Source organism: Cheilinus undulatus, linkage group 20 (genome assembly GCF_018320785.1).
Source record: "Cheilinus undulatus linkage group 20, ASM1832078v1, whole genome shotgun sequence".
Classification (NCBI taxonomy): domain Eukaryota; kingdom Metazoa; phylum Chordata; class Actinopteri; order Labriformes; family Labridae; genus Cheilinus; species Cheilinus undulatus.
Window position 1 is genome coordinate 26,157,205 of NC_054884.1, and position 14,950 is coordinate 26,172,154.

Consider the following 14,950-nt stretch of genomic DNA (forward strand, 5'->3'; position numbering starts at 1 on the left):
CCTTTAAGAATCACTGTACATCAAAATTTGCTGTAAATCTGGAAGATTAGTGCACTATAACTAAACATTCAATTGCAAATAACACAGGTTACGACTTGACAACTTGAAGTTATAAGGTCTGTAGGCCTGTATGCAGTAGCCTACAGTCTACAGAATTTATAAGATTAGTTAGCAATTTGTTTATTTTTCCGTTAAAGCAACAAATACAAGATTAGATCCAAGAGTTGTATTTCCTGAATGAACTATTCAAGCTTATGTAGTGCTTTTACTGAGTTTTTCCACTAGGCGGCGTGTTTGCACAAGTTTCCTAAGGTGCTTATCAATAACTACTAAAACATGAGATAAGACCCCCAAATCAGTACATTACAACAGCGTTAGGCCTTTATTTATCTTACATCTTATACCCATTACTATGTGTCTACTTTCCGTTTTTATGGTCAATAAACAAAGAGTCTGTGGGGAGTTTTTGGCGGCAGTGCTCCTCCTGAGGCTCCGCTCCTTTGGACCCTAAAACTTTCTCCATGTGATTCACTGAGCCGCAGCTGTTGCACTGAGTTTCTCATTCAGATCAGCGCGCAGCCCGACCCGCAGACACCTCCAACATGACTCCATCTGATTCACTGATTGCACCACTACAGCTCCTGCTTTTGGATTTCTCTCATTTTTTGTCACACACATAAAGTCCTCGGGAAGTAATGGGATTCATTTCTATCCGGATTCGTTCTTTGAGGAAAGGCTGATCAACTTTCGCGGATGAACCGGAGGAATGAAGACGCGCTCGAACACCACAGCTTATCATTATGGTGGGTATGAACTGTCCCTTAAAAGTAACGGAAACCTGTAAACTTTTAATACATCATGGGAGGATTTTTCACCTCTAAATAACAACTGGGTGTGTATGTGAAATAAAATCAGTGTAAACTGTAAAGAAGTCTAACTTTTAAATTAGTTTAAGTGGCATTTAAGTGAGAGAGCATGACTTCAGTTTGGCCGATTTGTCCTGTTGACCTTTCTACACACCGTATACTTTTATACTTATACCATAACCCCTCATATACAAGTCCTGATTTCCCCAACATGGGGAATTATAACAACTTGAATAAACGTAAACGTTATCACCGAAATTGCAGCAAAAATGAATCACTCTGGATTTCCAGCCATAGCATGCATACTCACGTTTTCACTTAGCAGAAGCTCTACATGAACTCAGTCTAAAATCACCACACTGTCCACACTTAAACCAGCCTGATCCCCTCCTACACCCATGCTCTTTATTAAGCTTGTGAAGTTTGTATGCTTCTGTCCTGCTCTGCCCTCTCCCTGACTGATAAACTGTCACTGCTGATATCATGTTGAATTGGTTCTCCATCTCTGTGGTTAATTAATTAAAGATGAATATGTTAATTAAGTTCAGAAGCTAATGAGATGTAGTCAGATAACTTTAAAAGTCCTCTGATTATTTATGTTTATCTCTGACAAAGACCTAACCACAAGTTTCCGTTCCAAATATGCGCACTCATTACACTTCCTGTAACTATAGCAGTAATACCTCAGTTTCATAAACTCAGTGACTGCTGACGAACAATAACCTACAGATTTCACCTGTTGGTAAAAGTGAGAGAGAATAAACCTTTAATGATTTAACACAATGCAGACACTTTTAATTCTGGTTACTGGCAAAGAGCCCACTTCAGCACTTTCCATAGAAGGCAGAGCCCTCTATGACAGGATTTGGCATTGAAACTACCTTCTACTATGGTCAAAACCCAAATACGTACCACCATGAAATCAGATAAAAATCAGCAAAAGCTACATTTCGGAAGCTTAAATCACCAAATTTAAATTATTCTTTGCTATTAAAAACCTATTTAAAGCTATTTAAATAATTATCTCAAAAGACACTAGTTGTAACCATGATTTTTTCCCCAGAGATATTTGTATAGCCTACAAATGTTACAAAAATGTATTAAAAGTAGCTTTGAATGCATCTTAAAAATGGGAACAGTTGAACTTTTTAGGTAATGGAGTAACATAACACATAGCCTTTCTCAACTGAGGTGCCACCACAGCCTTGGGTACAGGGTTCATTAGCTGGTATTTACCAGCATTTGGTCAGCACTGTGTATGACTGTCCAGCAGACAAAAACATTAACGACTAAACTTTGAAGACTGGATAAATCTACTTGTGACCAGTTTTTAGATGAATTGCATTCAACGGAGTTGTGTATATAGAAAGGCATGGTTTGCTAGGGTTGGTGGCAAGAGCATCATCTCAGTTACCTGAGGCTTTTATTTGTATATTTATGTATTTCTGAACTATTATTATTTACTTCATAATTCTGAGGTAGGGGCATTTACAGTTGAGTTCAGCTTAGGAGGACTTACATTAGACAGTTTTCAATTGCTAAGGCTTTAACTTCAATTTTTTGGGGCATGGAGGTCAGGAAAATCATGGTCCATTGAAAAGTTGAGATGTGATAACAATACATATATATTTCTTTCACCTGAACAATGGAACTCTTATCAAAGCAACAAAAAATGTAACTTCTTTCATTTTTTGTTGCTTTATCTTTGTTTCTAGTACAATACAGTACAATATAGCCATAAAAAAATGTAAACTTCTTTCTTTACGCAGAATTGCCTCTTTATTGACTATGTTTATAATGTAGATGGCACACTGAACTAAATGAATTAGGAAAGTAATGTCAGACTTCATAGCTAGGCCATAATGTGCACAAATGCCAGGATGCCAAAGAATAAATAAGGAGACTGTGTGGCAACTTTAATGGAAAAGAACTAAACAATTGTCAAAAAAAACCCCAAGAAATTGGTAAAGGTGGCAAAAATGGGTTGAAGTGGCAAAAAAATTGCATATTTGAGTGGAAAGTGGTAAGAAATGTGTTGAAAGTGGCAGAAAAGGGCAGAACTAGACGAAAAGTGGCAAAACTGAGGGAATGAGAGCAAAAATAGGTTAAACGTGGAAATAAAAGGATCCAAAAAAGGGGCAAACAGGTCAAAAGTGGCAAAAAGAAGTGGGAAAATTGGCACAAAAAACAGCAAAATGTAGTTAAAGGTGGTAAAAAAAAAGGCAAACAAAGACTAAAAGTTGAAAAAGGTCATAAATGGGCGAAAAGTGGTAAAAAGAAGTGGCAAAAGCATCAGAAGTGGCAAGAAATTGGTTGAAAGTAAAATTTGTGAAAAGGGCAAACAGTAGCAAAAATGATTAAATAAGGGCAAAAACAGGTTAAATGTGGAACAAACAGTTCCAAATAGGGGCAAATATGTTAAATGTGGCAAAAAAGAAAAGTCAAACAAAGGCTAAATTTGTCAAATTTTACTAAATTGGTAAAAAAGAAGTGGAAAAATGGGCAAAGAGGCAAGAAATGGCAAAAACGGGCAAAAAGTGGCATGAAGTGGTTAAAAGTGGCAAAAAAGAGGAAACAAAGGCTAAGAGTTGAAAAAAGGGGAAACAAATGGACGAAAAGTGGCAAGAAATGGGTTGAAAGTGGATAAAAGGGCAAAATTTGGTTAAATGTTGGAATAAAGAGTTTCAATAAAGGGGCAAATAGGTTAAAAGAGGCAAAAAGAAGTGGCAAAAAGGCAGCAAAAAATGGTTAAACATGGCAAAAGAAGTTGCATACACAGGCTAAAAGTGGCAAATTGGGCTAGCATAGTAAAAAAGAAGTGGCAAAAATGGGCAACAGAGGCAAGAAATGGCAAAAAATTACAAAAGTGGAATAAATATGTTAAAAGAGGCAAAAAGTGCAAGAAAAATGGCAGAAAAAAGTGGCATAAAGTGGTTAAAAATAGCAAAATATAGGCAAACAAAGGCTAAATATTGGAAAAAGGGAAAAAACTGACAAAAAGTAGCAACAATTGGCGAAATGTGGTAAAAAGAAGTGGCAAAATGTTCAAAAGAGGCAAAAATGTTCAAAAAGGAGTCAAAAGTGTCCAAAAAGGCAAAATACAAGAAAGACAGGCAAATAGGAGCATGAGTGGTTTGAAAAGTGGCCAAAAAGGCAGAAATTAGGGAAAATTGGTTAAATGTGGCAGAATGATTAAATAGTGGCAAAAAGAACTGGCAAGAATGAGTAACAAGTTGCAAAAAAGAGCAAATACAGGCAAAAATAGGTTAAATGTGGGGGAAAAGTTTCCAAAAATGGGTAATATAGGTTGAAAGTAGCTAAAAGAAGAAGCAAACTTTGGCCAAAAAAAAAGCAGAAAAAATTAGTCAAAGATGGTAAAAGAAGTGTCAAAAATCAGTTTAAAAGTGGTGAAATGGGTTAAAAGTAGCCAGCAAAAAATAGTTCTTATATCAGACCTTATGAATAGCTTGGCACACTTTGAAGCTCCAATATAAGGCATCTATGCATTGCATATGCATTTAAAATCATCAATATCACAACATGGGTGGCCAAATCTGTGGGTTTTTAAGGGGCCTGGCCAATTCTGGGGGCAGGCCTGCGTCTGTGTATCATTACTGTATCATACATCATCCTGTAATAATCCAGCACACATAACTTATAATAAAGGGCACATTAAGATCTATTTATCAGATCAAGTTAAAACTCAGCAGCGTTGATAAGCTGTTGTTTTTTTTCTCCATTGAATTGTAAATGTCCCTTTATTTAACTGGAATATTCTCATTAAGATGCTAAATCTCTTACAATAGAGAATTTGCCCAAGCAGCAGATATTGAAAAGTTTCACACAAAACAGAACATCTCATTATAACAGGGAACATTTACATCCTAATATAGTAAACATCTGCTATACAGTAGCGCACACTGGCAGGACCTCAATAAAAGTTGGTTAGTTTGTCTTCCCAACACATTTACATAATCTAAAAGGCAGCCATTAAAAGCATTTGCAACAAGATGATAAATGGTGTAGTGGTGGTTTTGTTATGAGCAGATGATCAAAAGTGTCATATGCCTCACTGGTTTGTGAATATTCAAGAATGTCCGCTCATGTGTGTGGTTTTTTTCCCCTCACACAGCAGATGTAATAAGCTGAGATAATTGGTGTACATCTAATTTACCACAGATATGACAAAACCCCAGAGCACTTATTTTCTTGATGAGTTGTTGATGGAATCCTTTTAAAACCATTTCTAATCAAATACGGAGGGGAAACGTGTTGAAATAATTACTCAGTCCTGAAGAACTATGCCATTAATTATATCAAATCAACTTTTTCAGGAGGAATCAGTCATTTTATATGAACGACTGGTGTTTGTCTTAATTTGTTCAGGCACAGAAACAGGAGAAAATAAACTTTATAAGAAATGCAGTAAGGAAGAGATTTGTTCAGATTACTCTATGTATGGAAAGTATGGCCAAAGATAGCCTAAGGCCCATGTTTTCTTTCATGCAGCCGACTATCTGACCAGTTCGACATGACTCATTACATTCAGGGTGGTTCAGCTACGACCCCGTGACGTCTGAGTGACCTGGCAGTTTATGCTGCACAATCTCAGCCCAAAAGGAGGTGTAGAGTCCGTCCTGTGTAAAGAGACCTTTGTGGCTGTGGCATGCGGCAGGGTGGTGCAAGACAGAGCAGACTTTTCCTTTGGGTGAAAATGTTTCTCAGTACACAGGCTGCTCACCTTTTCATTACACACTGTTCCACGTCAACAGTGCTCTGACTGAGCGGTAAACTTCCCATTCCCCTCTCAGAGAATTTCACAGGCTGTGTCCAACCATCTCCCTTGTTTAGACTGTAACCCTTTTGTGGTCTGGCTGCCGTGCTCCAAACTGGCCTGGGACAGAGATCAGGATGTAAGAAGTGGACCTCCAGACAGGGTCATGTATCGGGCTTTTAACTTTGGTGTTGCTCGTTTAGTGTCCGACACTTGACTGCCACGCGGTACTGGGTGATAGCTTAATGTGTTTCTTGTAGTTCTAATGAGTAGTAGCAGCACTTTTAGTTATAGATCAGCCCCCTGAGGCAATCCACATTCATTTCACAGAGACCTTCAGTATTCTTACATTATGTAGAAAATAATAGGTTTATTGTGTGAGCCCTACTAAAAGCAGGCTGCAGTAACACAGTTGGGGGTCGATTTAAGCCTGATTTTAATCCATGCTGTCCTGAATCTATATGGACACCTATCCTGACTGAGGATCAACTCGTAACTACAAGTCAAAACGATGCAGATAGCAAGCCCTGTTATTGGTCTGCTAGGTGACAGCAAGTCTTTCTGTAATGTCTAAATGCATATTGTGTGTATTGAGGTGTCATATAAATGGCTGCAGATGACAAATAAATTCAGTAAATTTACTTGCCAACATCCAAAAAATATGAGAAGTGCATTTACCCCTCCCTGTGCCTCATTGGAGGAGACCATTCACCTGATACGTCCCATCTCTTCTGCAACACGATGGTTTCCTGTACACAAACAAGCAGACAGTAGGTGGAGTATTGCAGAGCAACACAGACATACCAGTATACATGCAGTACTTACAACAGTTACAGCGTAGCTAAGACAGGGATGCATGGGATATATTTCACATTCATCTGGGAGAAAAGGTGTCCGGAAAAGACAAAGTTGGTCAGTCACATTCATTGACAGTCAATGGGAGTGGATGATATAGTGGATGTGCATCACCCCATTTAGTAAACTATATAGTGCAAGCTCAACAGGCAGCTGTTATCATTGTTCACTATCAGTGGAGCCAGTTGGTGAATTAAACTATTGTTAAAGTAAGTTTGGAGAAGGGCAACATCTTTTCCTTTCAGTGCAGTTCTTTTCCCTTTAATAAATGTCCAGTTCTGATAAAACTGCAGCTATAGCTTGTCTCTTCACTGGCAGCCATTATTTTCAAACTTGCAGCAAACCACACCTGTTGTTTCTGCCTCTTTCTCCTCCAACAATGCTGATTGGTCCAGTCAGTTTCGGACCAGGAACAAACAGACTGAAGCTTTGCAAGATAGATCTGCCAGATGACATATGGAATCTGGCCAATCCTTCAGCTTCTCACAGTTAGGTATCAGTCAGCCCCAAGCATCATATGTTCCATGCAGGACTTTGACCTAAAAGTCAAGCAAAATACATAAAAAAGAAAGCCAGGAAGACAACAAGACAAAGGTATCAGCATGGCATAGATCAGTGGCTCTCAACTGGTTTAGCCTCAGGACCGACCATGACCTATTGAGAAATTGTGACCCAAATTTCCTAAAAATTTCCCACTACTCAAATTTATTTGAGGGAAGAAAACATGGGGAGCAAAAGATAGGACAAAATAACCAATGTTTAAAAAATACATCATAACAGAAACCCTGTGAAGACATGCTTGTGTACATTTTAATTCATTCTATTTCCCTTAGAATACATGTAAATACTTGCTTTTCAAGAGATCTTGAGAAATGAACACATTACAATGAGAGAATCAGATTTTTCATGCAGAGAGAACAAGGCAAAAAAAATTGAAATCTTTAGAAAACAACCAAAATTTACTCTTTATACAGCAAAACAGATTAAAATAAAACATATGGGCTGTTGTTTCCATACATCACATCCAAAACTCACCTCAAAGTTGACCCACTTTAGGGTCATGACCCACTAGTTAAGAACCACTGGCAAAGAGTATGTATGAAATGTACAGTTGTTAAGTTGTCTATGGTTTAAGAGTTTGATATAAAACCAGTTTGCCGCTAGCTTACCTGTTTGTATGTGAGATAACAGCAAGAAGGCAGAGGTTAATAGCAGGACAGTCAGTAGTAACAAGGCAAACAGGAGCTTATTGCCACTTACCTTAGCAATATCTGACACATGTACATCATGATCATGATTTCCCCATGGTGCTTGTGTACTGGTATAAGGACAGTAGTCCAGTTAAATTGCCTAACAAAGCTATGACTGTAGTTTGAAGGACTGTGTTCATGACCGATTCAACTAACAAATGCTTTCACAAACCCAGATCTCTGATTCAGGATGTAAAAACACTTAGTGTACAAAGTATGCGTGCTTGTCTAAAAAAGTACAACTTTTAAATTTGTAGGATATTTGCGGGAAAAAATTACAATGGTACTCATTACATTTCTTAGGGTGTCTTGTGTATGTATTTTGTGTTTCTGAAAATTTCACTGGACAACAGGATTAAGCAGGATTATGCTCGAATCCAGTGATTCAAGGGTAGATACCATTATCCCACATGTAAGTTAATATTCGTCTCTCAGGAATGCATAAGAAATTCCCTAATGGGAATGATTAAATCCTCTCTAGGATATTGTATCCCCTGCTGATGTTCCCTTCTACAAACTACCAGAGGAAGTGAATGGCCTGCAGGCTCACAGCACTACAATTTATGGCTCCATGACAAGCAGGCTTTCCCCTTCAATTTCAGCACTGTGCAGTTATACCTCTCAGTGTTTGGACATGCGTCCCCCTCAGTCCCAGGCAGTGTTTCTAGAAAGCACACAGGGCATATTATAAAGAAGCAGCATTAACAGACCACCAGATGGTTTACTGCACAGCTAGTTCATGTCACAGAAGGCCTCCTCTGTTGAAAAGATCTCCTTCCAGTGTTGACATGGAGGAGCAGCTGGGAGCTTGGACCACTCGGCTAAATATCACAGGGAAGGCAGATTATCATTCTACTCCATAACTCTTGAGCTTATAAGCCAGCAGCTTTGCAATTGTGAAATTGCAGTTTAATTACAAAATTGTCCTTGATTATGCCCTCAAAGCTGTTTTTCTGCTCATTTTTGAAATCACCTCTGCAAAGACGGAGTCATAAATGTGAAGCTGTCAGTAGTGCATGGTGGGTGGGCATGTTCTTGAAATGCACTGCTGCACTTAAAGATAACAAAGACTTCCTCATGGGAAGAACTGGCTTCAGTGCAACACACTCAACCATGTTCTATTCTTACCTCCGTTAGATATGGTATTTTTGTCCCTGAGTCAATGCCTCCAACATTGGTCTTGTAGACTACAGTACTGTGGTGCTGCGTATGATCAACAAATAGAGGAAAGAAAGAGTCATGACTTGGCATTACAGTTCAGTTTTAGATATGAAACAACAGGCTGTCAACTTCCTCATTTCGATAAGCCGAACGCCTCAAAAGAGTTTCAACATAAGAATTGAGAAGTAGTTACCCTGCTTGAATGTGCAAAATGTGTAACTGACAGGTCGATGCTTGTTTCATTTACAGGACGAAACATCGCCTACAGCGGGGAATACAAATAACTGGAAGGCTTTTTAAGAAGGCGACTGGAGACTTACAAGATTGGCAGAACCTATTAAGAAGAAGTCTGTAAAAGCATATCCAGGCATCCAAGAATGAGGATCAAATACACAATATCCGTCGTCTTTTTCGTGACTCTAGTTATCATTGAGAAGGAAAACAACATCATATCCCGGTAAGTCCACTTCAGTGATGAATGGAATGCTTTTGAGATTTTCAGCAGACCGGTGCATGTAATCCCTTGCATTTACAAATTGTTCAGTTTTTGGGATACTTGTCCTTTTCTATGTATAACTCTGGTTTCTCATGATTTTTCAGGGTGTCGGATAAACTTGCCCTAAAACAAACCCCCCAGACCCCTCTACAGCCCAGTGGTTCCTCCCACATATTGCCAAAGAATAATGGTTCCCTTATCTCATTTGGAAAGATGGACTCTGCCTTCATGTTGATGAAGCGACGCTTAGAGAACTACAGTGAGCACCAGGGGCTGGTGACCAGGGGTAGGAAACACATCCTCTTGTTGGCTACCACCAGGACTGGCTCCTCATTTGTAGGGGAATTCTTCAACCAGCAGGGTGACAACATGTTCTTCCTGTTCGAGCCATTATGGCATGTGGAGAAAATGTTGACTCTGGAGACAGGCGGCACCAACGCCACAGCATCCGCAAAGGCATACCGTGATGTTCTCCAGAAACTGTTCCTGTGCGACTTCTCCCTGCTAGAGAGGTTCATCGAACCCCTTCCTGTCGACCACATCACCCCCAACCTCTTTCGGAGAGAGTCGAGCAGCTCTTTGTGTGAGGAGTCAGTCTGCAGCCCTATTGTCAAAGGGGTCTTTGAGCGTTATCGCTGCAAGACCAGACGGTGTGGACCCCTAAATTTGACCATGGCTTCACAGTCCTGTCTTCAAAAGGAGCACAGGGCCATCAAATCTGTAAGGGTACGCCAGCTGGAGACACTCCGTCCTCTAGCAGAGGATCCTCGCCTTGATGTGAGATTTATCCAACTGGTTCGAGATCCTCGAGCTGTTCTAGCCTCACGGATGGTGGCATTTGCTGCCAAATACAAGAACTGGAAGCAGTGGGCTATGGATGGGGATGTGCCCATTGATGATGACGAGGTGAGGAAGCTGAAAGGGAACTGTGACAACATCAGGATGTCTGCGGAGATTGGTCTCAAGCAGCCACCGTGGCTTCGAAGGCGGTATATGCTGGTGCGGTATGAGGACATCGCCCGGTTCCCCATGAGGAAGGCAACAGAAATGTATAGATTTGCTGGAATCCCGTTCACTCCACAAGTGAAATCCTGGATCTTGAAAAACACCCAGGCCTCCAAAGAGGCCAGTGGTGTTTACTCTACACAGAAAAACTCATCGGAGCAAGTAGAGAAATGGAGATTTAGTTTACCGTTCAAAATAGCCCAGGTTGTCCAGAGAGTTTGTGGTCCAACGCTGAAACTTTTTGGTTATAAATTTGTAAGCAGTGAAGAAATGCTTACAAACAAGTCGATTAGCTTGATTGAGGACAAAGTGTTTAACTTTTCATAGGCCTTGACAGACCTTATCTGAGTCTGGATGCAGGAAACCCCAACCTTTGAAATGACTGATATTTATTGGGTCTTTTGTCCCGATACAAAGAGCGGTATATTTTCTGGCAATGTGCTATTTAAAGTTTTGTACTATTTAAAACAGTGTGATGAAGAAAATGTGTCACTGAGCAGAAAATACATGTAAAGCTTTTTAGTGTTGAAAGGTTTCAGAGACAATGTTTGAACTATAAATAAGAGTATAGATGATTACAATAGAAAGGTATCTTTGTTTTTGCACTATTTTCTCTGTCCAAAGAAAATTGCATCTTTGGCTTGTCCTGAAAGCAAGTCCAAATGTAATTTCTAAGCAAATACAGAAAAGTCCAAAGAGAGATGTGCGGGGTTTCAAACACTTCCAGGAGCTTTGGAAAGTTTTACACAGCAATAGATGAGAAAGCAACAAATGCTGCTTTTACACCAAAGAAACTTGAAAAGAAAAACATATTTATGCAATGCTTATATCAGCTAGAGGAAATACCAAAGTTTGCCGGGTAATTTCCACTCATGAGATTAGACAGTTATATCCTATGCATAATTTATTTTTCTTCTTTTTTGCTCAGTGTCGTAATGACTTCAGCTCTGAATGTGCTCCACAGGTTCTTTCCCCCTTTGTTGGGGTGCTTTTCTTGCACATGTATATTGTATTTTGCTGGACTTGCATTTATAACTGGCCAAAAGCTGTTGGACTGTAAAGACGCATTCTGTAAAAACAGATGTTTACACTGCCACTGTATGCAAGCATTCCAACTGCAGCTGGTTTGCAGGGTTGTGCGAGGTTTGTCGGCAGCTCTCTGTCTGTTGACACAAGTCTGTTGGCTGGTGATAAAAAGAGGCCCTGATACTCTGGCCTGCCAGACTGTTTGCTGATGTTCCGGTCTGTTCTTTTTGCATTTTGTTTGTTGCAATAAACCTTTATACAGTAACAGTAAAACATCTCACTCTTGGAATGGATGCTATTCAAAGTTTCACATTTGACTATTATGAACCCTAAAGAAAAGGCTGTTTGGTCTTGTGATTATCTTTTTAAGGGATCAAAGAGTTGAAGCATGAAAGCAAAAAGGAAGTGAAGTGTCAGATCCATGTCAAAGATATTTTGGTGGTGTAACTAAGTCTTACAGCCATCAGTACAATCCTCAGTCAACAGTGTCCCAGCTCTAAATGTGACCTTTGTAAAGCTTCTAGAGGAGTTTCCCCTCTTCAGTCTGTTAGTGGGTGTGTTGTCAGAGCTGAGGCCTCCCTATGTTTATCATTAGCAAAGGGAGATGTCTGGCACAAGTTGAGTCACCTAAAAGAAATAGCCACCAGGGATTTATTGCTCAACAAAGCTTTAAACTGAGGGTTAAAAACATCCACATTAATAACAACCTCTCCATGACGGTCTAAAGAGAGACATGAGGCACATGGCCTGGAGAGCAGTTCTCAGAGTCTGTACTGATGTGTAGCTTGTGTCTGAAATCACACTCATTCACCACTCCTTATATAATGAGCTTTCTATGGTCAATTAAAAAAATGATTTTGGACACTGATAATGGTGTCATTATGTTGTTGTAAAATATAATCGTTCCTTAATGGCAAGAACAATGAGAGAACAGATCTCCAACTAGGTTGTTCAGCTAGTCATACTGCTATATTACACAGCAAAATGGACAGCGTTAATTAAACTCTTGGAGTTAAATTCAAAACCTTAGAAGTGTCTATGTTGGTCGACGCTACATATAGTTAAACTACACTTATGGAAGTGTTAAATATTGTAGAATATAACAGAGCTGCAGTAACTCTTGAAAATCTGTGGTAAGGTGGGTCTCTTCTTGCAAAAAACGCAGAGATTCAACCTCTGCAAGGCAAAAAAATGCTAATGAGGAATATACTCTCTGCGTCCTAAAGTCACAGGTGGGATCTCTCAGTGAAAAACTTCACACACAAATGTGTGTCTCACATGAAAAACAACAACCATTCACAAGAAACATGAGCAAAGGAACCCCAGCAGAGATCACTGTACAACAGGCAACACCCAAACACAACTGAACACATATAAAACACATCTACACACTCTACCCAAGGGGATGACAGAGAACAACTGCTGTTTGGGGATGATCAGGAATCATTCTCTAGCTATGTGTTACTGTGTAGTCGACAGAGGTTGAATAAACACAAGAGTACTGTACTCAAGTTAGGGTGAAGTTACTCTGGTTAAAACTTACTTATCAGACAGTTGAAGGGCTAGGGCCTGAAATGTCACATATGTGGTCATAATCTTCATTAAATAATCTTCGGAGCTGCTTCTGGTGTGCAGACTTATTTCTATGCTTTGCCTGGGACTTTTCTTGGTTCAGCACCCAGCACTTAACCCTTTGGGATGTGCGTGCCTTTTAACTTTTTTGAACTTAAAGGGATACTTCAACATTTTGGCAAATTTGTCCATTGCCATAATTCCTATAGTCTTAGTAATAGGTTCGTTACCTTCAGTTGTCGGTGCAAGCTATTTTCAGATCGCCACTGCCGAGTTCGGACCTGCTGTGCCAACTCAATGTAAGCAGACGGTATTCCAGCTTTCCCTCATCAAACTCATCAAATACACAATCCAACAACTCAAAAAGAACACTCTAAAATATAACCAAAGTGATTAAAAAAGTCATTGTTTAAAAATTAAGTCAAGGTAAAAATAATCACCCTGATATCTGATTAGAAAGATATTTTATTTATCTTGAAGGAAATCTGAGGGACGGTTATCTCTATTTTAAATTATATAAGTTATATAGGCTACATATTTTGTATACATTTATTTTGTTCATTATGTCTTAATTTCTAGGATTATTTGTACATGTATGTCTAGCAGTTGTGATAAAGAGATGATGCTTATGACTGTTAAATTTATTATATGCCTTTTTTTAAATTCTTTCAGGACAGGAAAAGGCACCTTGGAGGATTTTCCTTTTCGTGGGAGCCCAAACCCTTACACACCTGAGATGTCTGCTGAGCTGTCCACACATTCAGTGTTTTGCATACATGTCATGCATATTTGTGTTAAAGAGAAGAATAAAAAAATATAAATATAAGTGACAAGTTTTTGAAGTTTATTTGCAAAATTTGTAGCCACATTAACTACATAAAAACCCAGTTTATGCACCCCAAAACAGTCGACTAATCACGGTAGATAATAATACTAATAATTGGCAGATTGATCGAAAGTAAAATAATGGATAGGTACAGCCCATGAATATTCGCTGCCTGAATTCGCCATGTGCTACTTGCATGTTAGGCATTAGTCATTCGTAATGTATCTGCCCACACTCCATCAACAAATTATATTGTAAATGCAGCTTTCATAAGCACGCTGTGGATGTTTCTGTCCACCTCTCTGGTATTTTCAAACACTTTATATCTACAAGTTTGATAGTGTTCCCTTTCAGAATACCCCCTGCTTATACAGTGGCAAACTCCATTCTCAGTACTGCTTCATCATAATCTCTATTCCTCAGAATATTATTCTATGCTTTTTGTTGATGTGGTAACTAGTTGGAACAACACATAGCATTGAACTCTGTTGCTTCATCTGCCATCTCTATATTGTTGTTCTAAGGTAATGTCCTGCCTGCTGAGACCCCTTCCCCTATCCATCACACATCTCCCATAAACAAGAAACTCAGGAAGCTTTCAAGGGCAACCTGTTCTGACGGTTCCAGGGGTGCATATAAGGGAAAAAAAAAGCTTCAGATGTGAAACAAAACCACTCAGTGGTTTCAAGATGTCTCTGCTCTCTGTATGAAGGTTTAAATGAAGAGAGTCTGTCTTATTCTGGTCAGTTTAAGCTGAATGTCTAAGTTTTAGCACACTAACTCGTTGTCTCCGAGAGGGCAAGAGAGAAAGATACTGTGGAGGCGTCCTGACTGCCAGTGTGTTTACCACTGTGGGCCCGGCTATTTAAGTCTCCAAACCTAGTAATTACCCAAACTTTACATATAATGTGGTCCAAGTCATTTCAGTCCACCTGACCACACCCACTAACAGAAATGCAGGCAGGCTGTCGTTTATACAATCCCTCTCTTTCTGCCTCATTTTCCTTCTGCACAAGAGGGTTTTTGGTTTAAATATTTAGTCATTCACACATCTAAGCTCTCACACAATGCTGCACCAAAACCACTTCAGTGCACTTAAAGTAAGTCCTCTCATATCAA

The 14,950-nt window shown here is 39.4% G+C and overlaps 1 protein-coding gene across 1 annotated transcript; it reads left to right on the forward strand.

Moving 5' to 3' along the window:
* The first annotated feature begins 205 nt into the window (after window positions 1-205).
* Window positions 206-13,831, forward strand: chst3b (carbohydrate (chondroitin 6) sulfotransferase 3b). Its single transcript, XM_041814945.1, has 3 exons — window positions 206-803; window positions 9,156-9,363; window positions 9,507-13,831. Exons 2-3 carry the CDS (start codon window positions 9,284-9,286, stop codon window positions 10,732-10,734), a joined length of 1,308 nt encoding a protein of 435 aa, XP_041670879.1. The 5' UTR covers window positions 206-803; window positions 9,156-9,283; the 3' UTR covers window positions 10,735-13,831.
* Window positions 13,832-14,950: the final 1,119 nt, after the last annotated feature.

What these genes read in the sequence shown, in the direction of transcription:
- chst3b (XM_041814945.1), top strand. Translation starts at nt 9,284, where the DNA reads ATGAGGATCAAATACACAATATCCGTCGTCTTTTTCGTGACTCTAGTT. An exon ending in GAAAACAACATCATATCCCG is followed by an intron (nt 9,364 to 9,506) that starts GTAAGTCCACTT and finishes ATGATTTTTCAG; the next exon opens with GGTGTCGGATAAACTTGCCC.